Raw genomic sequence first — 14,464 nt, 5'->3', positions numbered from 1 at the left:
CATCTCTTAGTAATCATTTCTCCCCTAGATAGCTGTTACAAATTTTGAATTAAAAGAAAAACAGTTTGTAACTGAAACGGTGTCACTAGCAACTCTCCAGAAAAGTTAGTTAGCTGACGTTTTTCATTGATTTTTCTTATCTTAGAAAACGAAATGTCAGACACTATTAATTGCAATTTTTTCAATAAATAGTTACAGCAGGAGTAATGGTTAAATGAAAGTACTCCTGTCTAATGCACAATGGATACATTCATTTAACTGTATTCAGTTTAGATTAATACAGTATGTCTATATTCATTACAGTTATACATAGCTGTGGGCTAAATTGATGGGGGCGGTAATTACTACTTTTATAAATGGGACAGTACTGTCAGTCTAAACGATGAAGAACCATTTTCTTATGTTTTACACACCCACACAATAGGCATATTCCAAAAAACTTTCATTCAAACAAATTTTACCCTTGAATTTCCGGTGAAACTAATGGTAGTAAATACAGTCTGTCAGTAGGTCCTGCTTTTAGGAGGGTTTACTGGAGGGTTGCTCTCTGTCTCGTGGGAAATGACTGGAGAACTGAGAGTTGCAAAATCACTTCATGGAAACACAAAATCGCTTCATGGAAACTAACTCTCATGCTTGTGAATCTGCATGTTGGTGGCTCAGCTGCAGTCTTTACATGGCATGGATGGGATTATTCTTAAACCATACCTGTTTTTCTTTGCGTAGAATGAAGGCAGGACTGTTGAAATGTGATTTAACTATATACTGTTTTTTTCCTAATTAGGAGACTGTATTTTTAGAGCAGTTTTAGGCTTATAGAAAAATTGAGTAGGAAGTGTATACAGTTGACATATGCTGTCCCCAACCCGTATATATTAACATTTCCCTATATTAACATTTTGCACTGTGTGGTAGGTTAGTGTAATATAATTAATGAACCTGTATTCATACATGTTATTAGGAAAATCTTTACATCAGAATCTGCTTTGTGTTGCAAAATTATATAGGTTTTGATATCATTATACATATTTCGGGATTTCCAGTTCTCTCCCCTTTAGCATGGTAAATAACCAGACCTAAAGGTAAAAAGAAAGGTGGAAATTATACATATCCGTTCCTTCACTCTCTTATATTTATCCCTTCATCCATTCTTTAATGGACATTTTGTGAACATAAACTCTAGGCCAATGACTGATATTTAATGGATTCGACCATTTTCTTTACCCAGAGTTAATCTATATAAACTTTTGTGCACCCTTTTTCATATCTTCCCAAGGATGTTGCCTGATGTTGCTAGTAAGAGCTAGAACGTTCACTATTAGAGTACTAGTATACTGCTATTCTATTTGCAACTTATTGGGCTAATAATATGTTGTGTTCACTAAGACTCATTGTTTATGTGTGTTCTACTATTATATTGGTTGTTAAACAGCTCTGCAAAACAATCTACATCCTGTATAAACTTTCAATACAACATTTTTATCCTAGCAACAAGAAATCTGGAAATTATACCCACCCATTTTCTCCTTCAATTAGGTAAACAAGCATGACTGAGCAATAAGGCAATAGTTACTGCTGTGATTATTTTAGGATGCACTTGAACTTCTTCTTTTTCTTTCTTTTCTTTTTTTTTTTGTGTGGAAGAACTGTATATTAATTTATGCTGAGGAAGATGAAGTTGCTGATAAAAATGCTGATGAGCAATGATTCTACTGGAAATACATATGTTCCTCAAAAATAATCTTTGTTCAAATGCACTTAGGAAGTTTCTCTAAGATAAACAGTTATCTAAGCAAACTTTAAATTTAATGTTTGTTTCATGAAAAGAAGTGCTATCAACACTTTGGCACCTCACCAATAAGTCAGAAATTTGTCATTCTATCCAAATTAAAAACAATGCTAAGCTGTCCCCAAAGAATGCTACCCAGAGACAGGGCCTCATGTTTAATGTGGCTATATTCATCATTTAATGTGGGCATCTCGCATGAATCATTACTAAGAGGAGCAAAGCTCCCCTTGCTTAACAAACAGGGAAGTGGCAGACATCACACTTTACTTGGACATTGATGGAAAAATATAATTTTGACCATGTCTTGGAAACCAATTATTGGTTCACAATGAATTATGAGGAAAAAATTGATTATGATAAAATGGGAAGATCATTGGAAGTCCAGAATCTATATTCAGTTTCTACCCTCCATTACTTTAGGGAAATTCTTCAGTAAGCTCCTTAGATCTCAGAACCTATAAGAAGGAAAGAAGAAAGAAAGGAAAGAAGGAAGGAAGGGGGGAAGGAAGGAAGGATTATTTCAAGGAAAGAAGGAAGGAAGGATTATTTCAAAAGACTAAAAATTTCATTAGTTTGGAATCATACTCATATACTCATTTTATCATTGTTCCAACAGCTTAATTCTCCATGATATGACTTAAGTTGCCGGGATAGGCTATACTATCTATATGTCTGGTGGGAAAAATATTCTCTGCCTTTATGTTTTATTAATTTCATGTATTCAACAAATAGTTATAGAGTTTTTCTAATTAACAGCACCATGTTAGAAGCTGTGGATTGCAAAGACCAGTTTTTTACAAAAGAAGTCAGTCACAACTTTGGGAAAATCAGTATTAGTAATATTAGTATTATTTATGCTCATATAACATTGTGTTGACTATGTGCGGAATTCCTAAATTAAAAACAAAACATACTGTGAGAGGTTATAACCTCTGAAGGCTCTAATTATGTAAACAAAGTTTAAATTTGCTAGCTTTTATATAAGAATGAGAGATAATATAATCTTCTCTCACTCAAATTTCCATCAGAAATTTGCTTTGTAGACTAAGAGGTGAAAGGCATTTTGTTAAAAATAATTTTATAATGTCACATGTATTCAATCATACACACACACACACACACACACACACACACACACACACACACACACCTCACATACATGCCCAGCAAACAAAATATTCAAACATCAGATACACATGTAGGGAAGAAACGTAATTTTCTCTTTCTTGAGTTCTTAGCTAGGACTTCCTGTAAAAAAAAACAGATCAACGATAGAAAAAAAATAGAGAGAAATTTAGTAACATTTACCTCCTATATACATTGGTGATAACTTAGAGAAATGAGTAAATTTCTAGACTAGATCATAAGAGTTGTCGTAGACTTCAGGCTTAAAAATACCATCATTCTCTGAAACAAAGAAAGAAGTGTTTCAGATTAAGGGGAAAGTTCAGATTAAGACCCCACAAAAGCACCATCATAACAACAAAAAAAAAGCTTTTTATGCAATATGACAGTGTCTTTTCCATTGATGAAGAATCTCTAGTGATCTAGAGTTAGCCTTCTCTTTTGGATGAAGAGGAGACACCTTACAAAAGGAAGTTTCTTTTGTGTGTATTTCTATTATGAAAAGGTAAGTTTTCAAAGCTTCTTTTATATCTGCAGTTTCTCAAAATAGCCTGTCCAAATTATCCTGATACCAAGCAGGTTATTTGAGGTGACACGTTTAGGTTTCCTACTATCACATTTTGGGGTAGTGTATCCTGAACCCCATCACCTATATTTGTTATGCAGTATACTAAGTGCTTCCACGAAAATTAACTCACCTCTTATTCACAACAATCCTGCAAGCTGCTTATTATTACCCCCCTTTATTTATACTGAGCTAACTGAAATCTTTAGAGCTTGAGCCAAAGCCAGTCAGTCTTCAAAGACTAAATTCTTTTCTCTCTATTACTAAAATAAAATAAATAAATGAATAAAACTCTTAGAGTTTTTAGAGACAGTAACAGCCACTCTATAGGAAGAGGGGAAAATGTGCTCCCTTTGAAGCAGGATTTTATTTGGGGCCAATATAAAATAGAACAGGTTAGAGAATATTAAAATTCTTGAAGCAATCTCTTACACATAACACTGAAAGGTCAACTGTGGGCTTCCTGCAAAGAATATGAATTCAATCCTCAAAGCTCTGAGCTGGTATTACTATTAAGGAGCTGTGGAGAACAGCAATCGATTTTTTTCCTTCCTTTTTTCATAATCAGGGCACATATTCACACCCAATGGAATGAGACTACTACCTTGTATTTTCCTAGAGCCCATCTCTCAATTTCATGAACATTATAGATTTTTTTAAATTGTAATTAGTCTTCTTCCTGTCCTTGTGAGTTAAAGGCTCAGTATCATCCCCAATTCACAAATGAGTTAGCGGGGATAGCCTGGACTTACGTGGTATCTGAATAAAGGCCAAGAAATTGCAGCATCGGTGATCAGGGTGAACAATGACTCTGAAGTCAGGCAGATCTGAACTTGAATCCAAGCTCTTCAACATTGAGTAAGTTTCTAAACATGTTTGTGCCTTGCCTTCCATTTCTTTAAATAGGATAATTAATAAAATATACTTCACAGGGTTATTGTGAAGATTGACTTGGCAACTGTGAAGTGCTAGGCACATTTCTGGTTTATGATGCAAACTTAATGGGGGTGTGTAATAACCCTTACAATCATAGAAAGAATTTTGCAACACACATCCATATTTCTAATTAAAGGTGTTATTCTAGTCAAAATAGTTGCTACATTACAGACTTGACTATTATATATAAATGTTATATATGAATATAAAATTCTTGTTATGAAAATATACATATTCTCTCCTCACACCAAAAATATTAGTTATAAAAAATAATTGATTACTATAGAATTCTTAATGAACTATAACAGACAATGCCCATTAGCATTACCTAATGTTTTAAAAATCTTCTTAAGATAACAATCATATTCAGTTAGCAATTCATTTTCAGCCTTTTAATGAATAACTGAGATTGGTTAACAAGAAGCTTTCTTATATTTCATAATTTGTTTTTTCTCTTATATAAGTTTCTAAAACCTCCTCTAGACAAACTATTGAAAGGGAAATTTGAATAACCGGCCAATCAACGAAATAATTATTTGTGGCTATTTTATTCATGTTTTTAATTTTTAAGATTTACTGATTCTAAGAATATGCAGGTATTTTATTCCTTTCATATTTACTCTGTACTCTAAATGTATTTAAAGATTGTTTATTTCAGAGGGTAAATGTCATCTTAATTTACCTCTAGGGCTATTTGATTAGTAAAAGCATCATTTAACAAAAAGTCAAGATGTAATGTGTGCTTATGGTGTGTCTAATGCTTTGAGATAGAAAAAAAGCACCAGAGAGAGAATTTGTTCTTTAATTGTTCTTAACTAGTCTGAATTGGGAAACCCTCTATAGAAACTTGTGATTATCACTTAATCACAATTTGTGGTTTTTACCTTTTTATGTGCAAATCTCACTCACTAGACTGCAAACTTCTGAAGGTAAGAACCAGTAAGAAATTGATATTTAGAAGTTTCTCAACAAGGGATTCTTGAATGTCTGACTACTTAATGGTTAGTTGGATGAATGTAGATTCAATGGGTAGAGGTTGGACAGAGGAGACAGCATGATACAACGAAAAGCATACCCCCATTTAGCCATTACCTAGCCTTGGATTTTATACAATCACGAAATTACTAGCCATTAGTTGCCTATTCTGCAAAATGGCAAGTTTGGATCATATGATACTTTTCCTACCAATCTAAGACCTTTTCTTCCAGCTTTCTTATGCATATAGCTAGACTCTAAAGCTCTATCTTACCAGATAATTCAATTATGCACTTTAGAATAGGCCTCTCTCATGCTGGGTTGTGTCATGGACCACTAGGTTAGGGTTATTTACTAAAAGTTAGTCCTCATTACTTACCTAGCCCTAACCTTGGTTTTCAAGTTCTACCAAACATTCTTAAAGAAACATTTCTTCTCTTTAAGTCTCCAGGCTTTACCCACATTTTGGCTTTATCTCTACCTGCCTGAGATTTCTACCCCTACACTTCAGTTTATGTTTGTGTGTTTTGCTATGGCATTTATACCCCATTTCCCATTCTTCCTCTCTTAAAAAAGAGATTGTTGCTAGAATCTTACAGGGAAGGGAGATGGGGATATTTGCATCACTTCTTGGAAGGAAAATTGAAGTGAGGAATGTGATATGTAATTTAGTCTAATGACCTTGTAAAATGTGAATATTCAGGGAAAAAATGGTATATGACTTAAATTTTAGTAAAGCCCTCTTAAAATTACAAAATTTTGAATCAGGTAATATGATAATTTAAAATGTTTTAGAAAGATGTGTATTTAGATAAGGGAACCAAGCATATACAGATTGGCCTTTCTCCTAGCCATTGAGACATGGTCATAAAATCTCCTACATAATCTAAGATTATACAAAAATACATTTTTAGTCGCAAATCTACCCTGAATTTCCTGTTGTCATTCTCTCCCAGTTCATGAGGTATTTTTGAGCACCAATCTCCTACATAATCTAAGATAATACAAAAATACATTTTTAGTCACAAATCTACTCTGAATTTCCTGTTGTCATCCTCTCCTAGTTCATGAGGTATTTTGAGGTGTCGACAAATGTCCAAAACACATGGTCAATTTTCTAAGGCCTTTGTGCCAGTTTCATAATAAAGTAAGAACTATATATGATTGAATTAAAATAATATCTACTTTCAATCCAGCTCCTAAAATTTTACTAAGAAATAAAATAGGAGGAAAAGAACTAGTGACAAAGACTGGATAACAAAAAATGATTTTTCCCAATTATAAGCCTATTAAATCAAAAAATTTAGCATTATTTCATCATTGTGTTCCTCAATTCTCTAAAGCGACTACATCAGCAAGTCTGGGATTTTATTCTTCAATCGGAGTTTACATCCTCATTACTGGATACATCCCATCCAGTAACTTTTACAAAAAACTCTAGAAAAAAACTCTTTATTTTTTATTTTTTTATTTCAGAAGATTATAGGGATATATATATCTTACATAATTGCTTTTGGACAGTTTGAATCAAAATTTTAAGTGTGCCTTTCACCCAAATAGTGTGCATTGTACCAAGTGTGAATTTCCTCACCCACCGCCCACCTGCTTACTTCAGTTCTCGTAGGTAGGCAGTTCAGATATTGGGTTTAGTGATGCTGTTTGTTAATTGTGTGCATGACCTGCTTGTTTTTTACCATGCATTTTTCCCTTATTTTATTTGGACTTAACTCACTATGTTCTTATATCTGAATTAATTGTCTTATCCCTTTGCTCTAGCCCGTCCCAAATTCTTTGTGCTACCTTTCTCTTCTGGTGTATTACATACCTATAATATGGGCTTATGGCCTGATTTCTTTCTATTGAGGGGAGTCATTTCATAGAAACAAAGATAAAGTTACTTTTCAGCTTGTTCATCCATTCTTTATGCATATTTTATTGGTATCCTTTAAGTGTCACTCACTGTTTTGTTTGGTATTGGAATAATAAAGAAAAACTTGTGGAATGGTACAAGGCAAGAATACATAAATCAAAATCACCCGTACATTTAGGTAATGCATATTAAATAGGTGACTATTCTGGACTAGACAACATTGTTTAGCATTGTGGACACAAAAATGAATAAAATGTTTTCTCCCCTCAAAGGAGTTGTGGGAGCAAAAGATATGAAAATAGATATTTTAATAACATCTGGCATGGCAACCCATTCGGGGCCCCATCCATTGTATTGGAAACTTCCCTGTCCTCTAATAAACTATCACTCTATTGCTTCAAAAAATAATAATAATACTAATAACATGGCATATCTGGTAATAGAATTAAAGAGAATAATGTAGAAGCAGGCTTTGATAAGAGATGATGCTAAGGTAAGAAGTTTGTATAGCATATTGAGAAGGCTGGCTTTAAAACAAGATGGTAAGCCAAGGCTATTTACTATCAAGGGAAGTAGGCATAGATTTGACTTCAAATCACCCCTCCATTTACTAATTCTGTCACCATGATAGTGTGACTTCTTTAAGCTTTGGTTGATGAATCTATAAAATACAGATTAAAAATAGAACCTTACTCATAGGATTGTTGTGAGGAATAAATGAGGCAATTCATATACCTGGGGCATGGTTTATACTAAATAAGTATTTGATCACTATTATTCTATAGGCAGTGAAAAATTCAAGAGGATTTTAGGTGTATAAATGATATAGCCAAATCTATTTGAGATCAAGGATCCTAAAAACTGTAAAGAGAACAGTTTTGAAAAATACAAGGTAAACCCATTGGCAATTCCTAGCAGAAACTGATTCTTATGGAAGAGACTTACGCTCATGTTGGAGATTATGGATACCTTGGGTTCTAGCTGTTGTGCGGATGGGAGCACCCCTGGGATAGTGTGTGGGGTGGATAGACTGGTTGTCAGGAGATGGAATTGCATAGAATACAAAAATTTAAGGGCTAATATCAGACAAAGAAAAGCCTATGAAGGAGATAAAGTAGAAATGGCCAGTGATTGATATGCTTGGTGAAAGGCAAAAACCCCAGCCTGGAAATGGGTGGCAAGAGGAAACACGAGTAAGGAGGGGGGCTACTTTGGGGGAACTCATGATACAAGGATTGACAAATTACGAATGATGCCAAATTCAAAGCTCCTGTCACAGTGATTCCATGAATTTCTGGAAAATAACAATCTTTACTATCTCCTTTTAGTCACAGTAAAGTTAAATACCAGCTTGAGATCCGGTCATGCTATTAAAAAGAAATATAACAATTTTTTTTTTTTTACTCTTTCTAAAGGATTTTTCAAAAAAGAAGTCCACAGCAAAGGCCCTGGAAGATGTAAAGGCGAACTTTTACTGTGAATTATGTGACAAGCAGTATCACAAACACCAGGAGTTTGACAATCATATTAACTCTTACGATCATGCTCACAAGCAGGTAAGCCGATGTGGAAGAAGTCCTTCATATTCCGGTATGTAGACCTTCAGAACAGTACTGTACACCTTTGGCCTATTTAGTGCCATCGGACACTCTAAGATGAAGTTGCTTTGTGTTTTATTTATTTCCTTGAAAGGTTGTGTTTTCTGTTTAAATGTTAGTCAAAGTCATTTTTCTCCCTGAAGTACCTTAAAACTGGAGTTGGACTTAAAGATAATCTAAGAGTAGACTGACTTATTTATTTCAGAATTACATGCTATTGACTCTTGAACAACACAGAGTTTAGGGGCGCTACCCCACACCCTGCACAGTAAAAAAGTGATAAATACTCAAAAATCTGGGTATAACTTTTGACTCCTCCTAAATTACTAAAGTCCTACTGACAAGAAGCCTTACTGATAACATGAACAGTCAGAGAACACATATTGTGTAAATGTTATTAAGAAAATCATAAGGAAGAAAAAAATATATTTACTATTCATTATGTGAAAGTGGATCATCACAAAGGTCTTCACTGTCGTTATCTTCACATTGAGTAGGTAAGAAAGTAGTAAGAAGAGAGTTTGGTCTGACTATCTCAGGCTGGACAAAGGAAGGAGAAAATTTGTTTACAAGTCGACTTATGCAGTTCAAATCTGTGTGGTTCAAGGGTCTACAATATGTGGGGGAAACCAGGACCCAGTAAAAATAGCGTCACATTCAAAATCAACTAACTAGTTAGTGGCAGAACTAGAACCCTGAACTGGACCCTGACAAAATGTATTATAGAATCAATTACAACCTAGTTTTTTCAAGGATTCCATGATATAGGAATGCTAGGTCTATGGGAAAGTAATTATATTTCCTAACAGTACTCTCTTAAAACCGTCAAGAGCTGATACTTAGGGCGGTGCCTGTGACTCAAAGGAGTAGAGCGCTGGCCCCATATGCTGGAGGTGGTGGGTTCAAACCCAGCCCTAGCCAAAAACTGCAAAAAATAATTTTGTTTATTTTCTTAAAATGCCATGTGTGTATCTGGATAAACTACATGTGGTTTTGTTAATATTCTCTACTTTCATCTGTCTGTCTTATTCTGTTGGATTTTATCCTTGCTGCTTGAGGTATGGAGATACTGGCAATTTAGGAATTAAGAGAGTTAAATACAACTGGCTGAGAAAGAATTCCAAATGGTCAAACGATTATTGCTAATAGCTGTGATAAGTTACACATTTCCAATGCCGAATGAACCTGACATGTTGGTGTCTGTGGGAAAGTCATATATACTCTGATTCTAAAATATGTATTCAGAATGAATGAAAATAAATGTTTTCTTCATTCATCAGTAATATTTATTGACTGCATATTAAATATGTATCCTTGAGAAATGCAAGGCTGAGGAAGGCACAGCTTCTATCCTTAAACATAAGATGTACGTACATAGTTGGCTGCATTTCTCTGACAAGGGAAGATAATGAGATAAATTGTTTTAGGACAGTGACTTCCAAATGCTGCTGTGCATAATAATCACCTCCCAACCTGTTCATAATTCAGACTCCCAGAATAACCTCAGAATTCTAATTAAATAATTCTGAAATACAGACCAGAAACCTGTATCCTAACGTGACTGTAAGAAGGGAAAATTTCAAACATGTATAAAAACGATCTATGTGGCTATCGCCCACCTTCAACGATAATCTGGTTTTATTTTACCACCACCACTCACCACCACATCCGTCACTGCTACATTATTTTGAAGCAAACTCCAGACGTATCATTTCATCTAAAAGTATTTCAACATGTATAATGATGCTTGAAAATTGGTGTTTTAACCATTACCATTGCTAAAAATTAAAAGTCATGCCTTAGTATCTGTTAATGGTCTTGTTTCCTGAGTTGTCCCATGAGTGACTTGTAAATTTGGGTTCTTTAAAATCGAGATCCCAAAATATCCACACTTTTGAATGGCATGGCTTTAAATTTCTTTTTGATGCATTGCAATGTATAGGTTTTCAGTTCCTTTTTAAATATTACTCCTTACAATCTGTTTCCCACATTTGGAATTTGCAGATTTCTCCCCAGAGCTGTCTTTTCGCACTTTCCTTAGTCCTTAGTCGTCTATATTTCCTTTGAATTGTTTGCTATAGAAAGAGATCCTGTCAAGTTCAGAGTTATATTTTTTTCCCTCGTGAGAATATAATTAGAGGATATAGTTGCCCTTTAACAAGGCAGCATCTGATGTCTGTTGGTCTCTGCTTTCATAACCTTCAATTTGATCAGTGGGGTTTAGTTACTATCATCTTATCTGTCCATCATTAAGTAACCCACTAGCTTTTTTCCACTAATGATTTTTGCAGTGATCAGTGCTCATTGGCTAAAATGATGACTCTAATTATATATTTATTAGGTAGAAAATGTCTATAAAGAGAAGATTCTCATAGGTATTGCCCTTAGGGGATTTTATGCAGGTGGTCTGCAGGCTGTATATTAAGTAAAATAGTAGTCTAAGGATTTGTGGAAATAAAAGAACAGGCAAAGTCTCAGGGAATAGTGGCTTTTAATCTGTGCTTTGCACATGCATAAGTAGATATGATAATAGAGGTTCTGGATGGAATAGCATTCTTGACAACAGAAACACAGAAGTGAGGAAATGGAAGAACACAACTGTTCTTTGAGACCTATAGGAAGTACTGACCTGGCAGGGAGTGAATCCTCTACTGATTTGTGTGCTATAGCTTCCCTCATACTCTGGAATTCTGTCTAATTTTGTTTTGTCCATTACTTTCTTCAATCTTATTTCCAAGGCTTCCCAACATGTTGATAAAATAATGTTTCTCAATCTTCTGTTCCATCTATATTACACCTCTGGTTTTGGCTGTGTGTGTGTGTGTGTGTGTGTTAGACTTATGGCCTTGCTAACTTTCCTGTGCATGCTCCTTCACCAAACTATGATTGAGTTTCTACTGTGTGTTGCCATGCTAGTTGTGGAAAATGGGCAAATATGACCCCTATATTCAGGGAACTAATCATCTAATTGAGGAGACAGACAAGTCAATAGACCTTATATACTGATTTAAATTGCAGAATTTATAACCTTAAAAGAGAGCATACAAAAATTATTTCAGAAAGGAAACAAGTGAGCTAGATCAAAGAGTATAGTTTAATCAAGTAGTCAGGAATAGTAGGTCCTATGTGATATAGAAAACCTATGTCAAGGCATGGGAGTACTTACAAAGTGTGATCCATCTGGAACCTGCAGGTAGTCCCTATGGCTGTTAAAGCCACTGTCACTTTCTTGGGGCTCCTTTCATAAATCTTTGAAACTGTATCTCATTTCCCTCATTCTCTTTTGTAGCATATCTTGATCTCATTCTTTATTTTACATTCTCATTTCCACCATTCATAATTAATCTCACTCCTGAATCATTGCAAAGGTCTTCTAACTGGATTCCTTATGCATTCTGGTATTTTCCCTCCTCCACACCAACTTCCCCACTTACGGTCAAATAAATCTATCCAGACTACCACATTTACACTATCACTCCCCTCCTAAGAAATCTGCAATGCTTGATGGCTGACTACTAAATGGGTCTAAACTCCTTACCCTGTCATTCAAAACCTCCGCAATCTGGCTTTTGCTGCCATTTCCAGATTTATCTCATGCAACTCCAGAATTTCCCTACTTTTTCTCAAAAGATGTCTTATGCTTTTCCACATGCTCATCTTGGCATGTAATCTTCTCTGTGCCTGGGATGCCCTCCTGTCTTGTGGCTGTATTTCAACATGTACTTCTGCATATTTAATGTGCAGAGATTGACAACTTGTATGTAGATATTAAGGAAACTGACATTTTTAACATTTAATTTTTCAAATTGTGTTTCCTTTGCTGAAAATCTGTTAATATTTTGGAGAATGTTTGTATATGCTATCCGCTTTGGGAAACCCTGGAATAATTAAATTTGCTGTAGACCTTGCTAGACTGTTTTCATGGATAGTGTTAAAATACTTCCACTTAAAGATTTATTTTAGCCCCAAATATTTTCAAAAATACCTCAATTCTAGATGAGGCTGAATTTAAAATTTCCCTTTTAAAGGAGACTGAATTTTGTATATAGAAATAGGAAACATGCAAAATGTATGTAAATATTCAAATTTAAAAGATAAATGTCCATTTGGTGCTTGCTTCATTAAGGGATCTTCTTGATTGGGATGATGATTATAATGATGGTGGGAAGGATTTGGCTGAGAGTATTTATTGGCCTGAGTAATATGAACAGTTGCCATAATTTATTTTCCATGTAAATTTAGATGAAATATTTGGCCTCTTCTGCAAACTTCCAATAATATATGGTCTTTTTGGTACACTTAGAAATGAATCCAAATTCACATGGACTTTATTCCATTACTCATCCATAAAAAGGCTTAGAACTAGAAACAGAGTAATCTTTGAATTCTCCTCAATTTCCTTCATTCATTGTAGTTAGTCAGGATTATTCACTTTAATAAGTAATTTCTAAAGCTTTTATATTATCCTGTATCCAAATAACAGCAACACATGTTTTATTTATTATATTGCAAAGATTATATTATTCATAGTAATATTATAATTCTAAACAGATAACCCATTATAAAACTTTAAAGAATAAGGTAAAACAGTATGTGATTCCTCTTTTTAAATGAACTCCATAAGGCATTTAATAATATTTTTCTATAATTTGATCAAAAATTCAGACATTTTTCTTAGGTACTATTCTATTTATAGAGAAAGCTAGCTCATAAGTAACAAAACTATTTTTTAATTTCTTCAATGAGGAAAAATAACACATTCTAGCTATGACAACCACCTTCTATTTATAGCCCACATTTTTGGGAACAACTCAATTATCTTAGCTATTGCCTGGAACTTCTTATAATTCTGTCTGAATGTTGAGCATTATTCCTAAAGCAATTTGAATGTGTACGCAAATTGCAATCAGTTGGATAAAGAGAACACTGTAACTACGAATATAGGTAACGTGTCAATAACAATTAAATCCTTGTGAGATTACATATGAGTCTTATTCTTTCTCTCAAGACTATTAGCTACAAATGTATTACTGAAATGAATAATACACACTCTCAGATGCAGCAGAATTCTCTCCTGCCCCAGAGACATTCTGACTCATCTCAATTTAGAACAAACAAATGAGCTGGATCTCTGTACAATTAACCCATAAAAATATCTTCAATAATAAAAAGCAAATCCACTTTAAAATCCCCCATATGTAACATTTAATCCTTCTTATCTCCCTTTGCTTCACAACAGGATTTATTTTCACTCAGAAAGAGCTGTTCACTTGTGAAGCCTAGATTTGAACTCCAACTGATCTATTCTTTTTTTGGGGGGGGAGGGGAGGATTGTCAACTGATCCTTTCTTGAAATATTTTTCAGCTTGGCACCCGTGGCACAGTGGTTATGGCATCAGCCACGTACACCAAGGCTGGTGGATTCAAACCTGGCCTGGGTCATCTAAACTCAATGACAACAAAAAATAGCCTAGTGTTATGGTGGCCGCCTATAGTCCCATCTACTTGGGAGGCTGAGGCTAGAGAATTGCTTAACCCCAAGAGTTTGAGGTTGCTGTGAGCTGTGATGCCATAGCACCTTACCAAGGGTGACATAATGAGACTCT

The 14,464-nt window shown here is 34.6% G+C and overlaps 1 protein-coding gene across 1 annotated transcript in view; it reads left to right on the top strand.

Moving 5' to 3' along the window:
- ZNF804B (zinc finger protein 804B) overlaps positions 1–14,464 on the top strand; it is a 552,310-nt gene that overhangs the window by 420,523 nt on the left and 117,323 nt on the right. Inside the window, exon 2 of the mRNA XM_053608698.1 lies at positions 8,676–8,816. Coding sequence (XP_053464673.1) covers positions 8,676–8,816 — 141 coding nt within the window. The remainder of the gene's footprint in view (positions 1–8,675; positions 8,817–14,464) is intronic.

This window comes from Nycticebus coucang, chromosome 11 (genome assembly GCF_027406575.1).
Source record: "Nycticebus coucang isolate mNycCou1 chromosome 11, mNycCou1.pri, whole genome shotgun sequence".
NCBI lineage: Eukaryota > Metazoa > Chordata > Mammalia > Primates > Lorisidae > Nycticebus > Nycticebus coucang.
The sequence above is the reverse complement of the archived record's forward strand: the minus strand, read 5'-3'. Positions and strand labels throughout refer to the sequence as shown.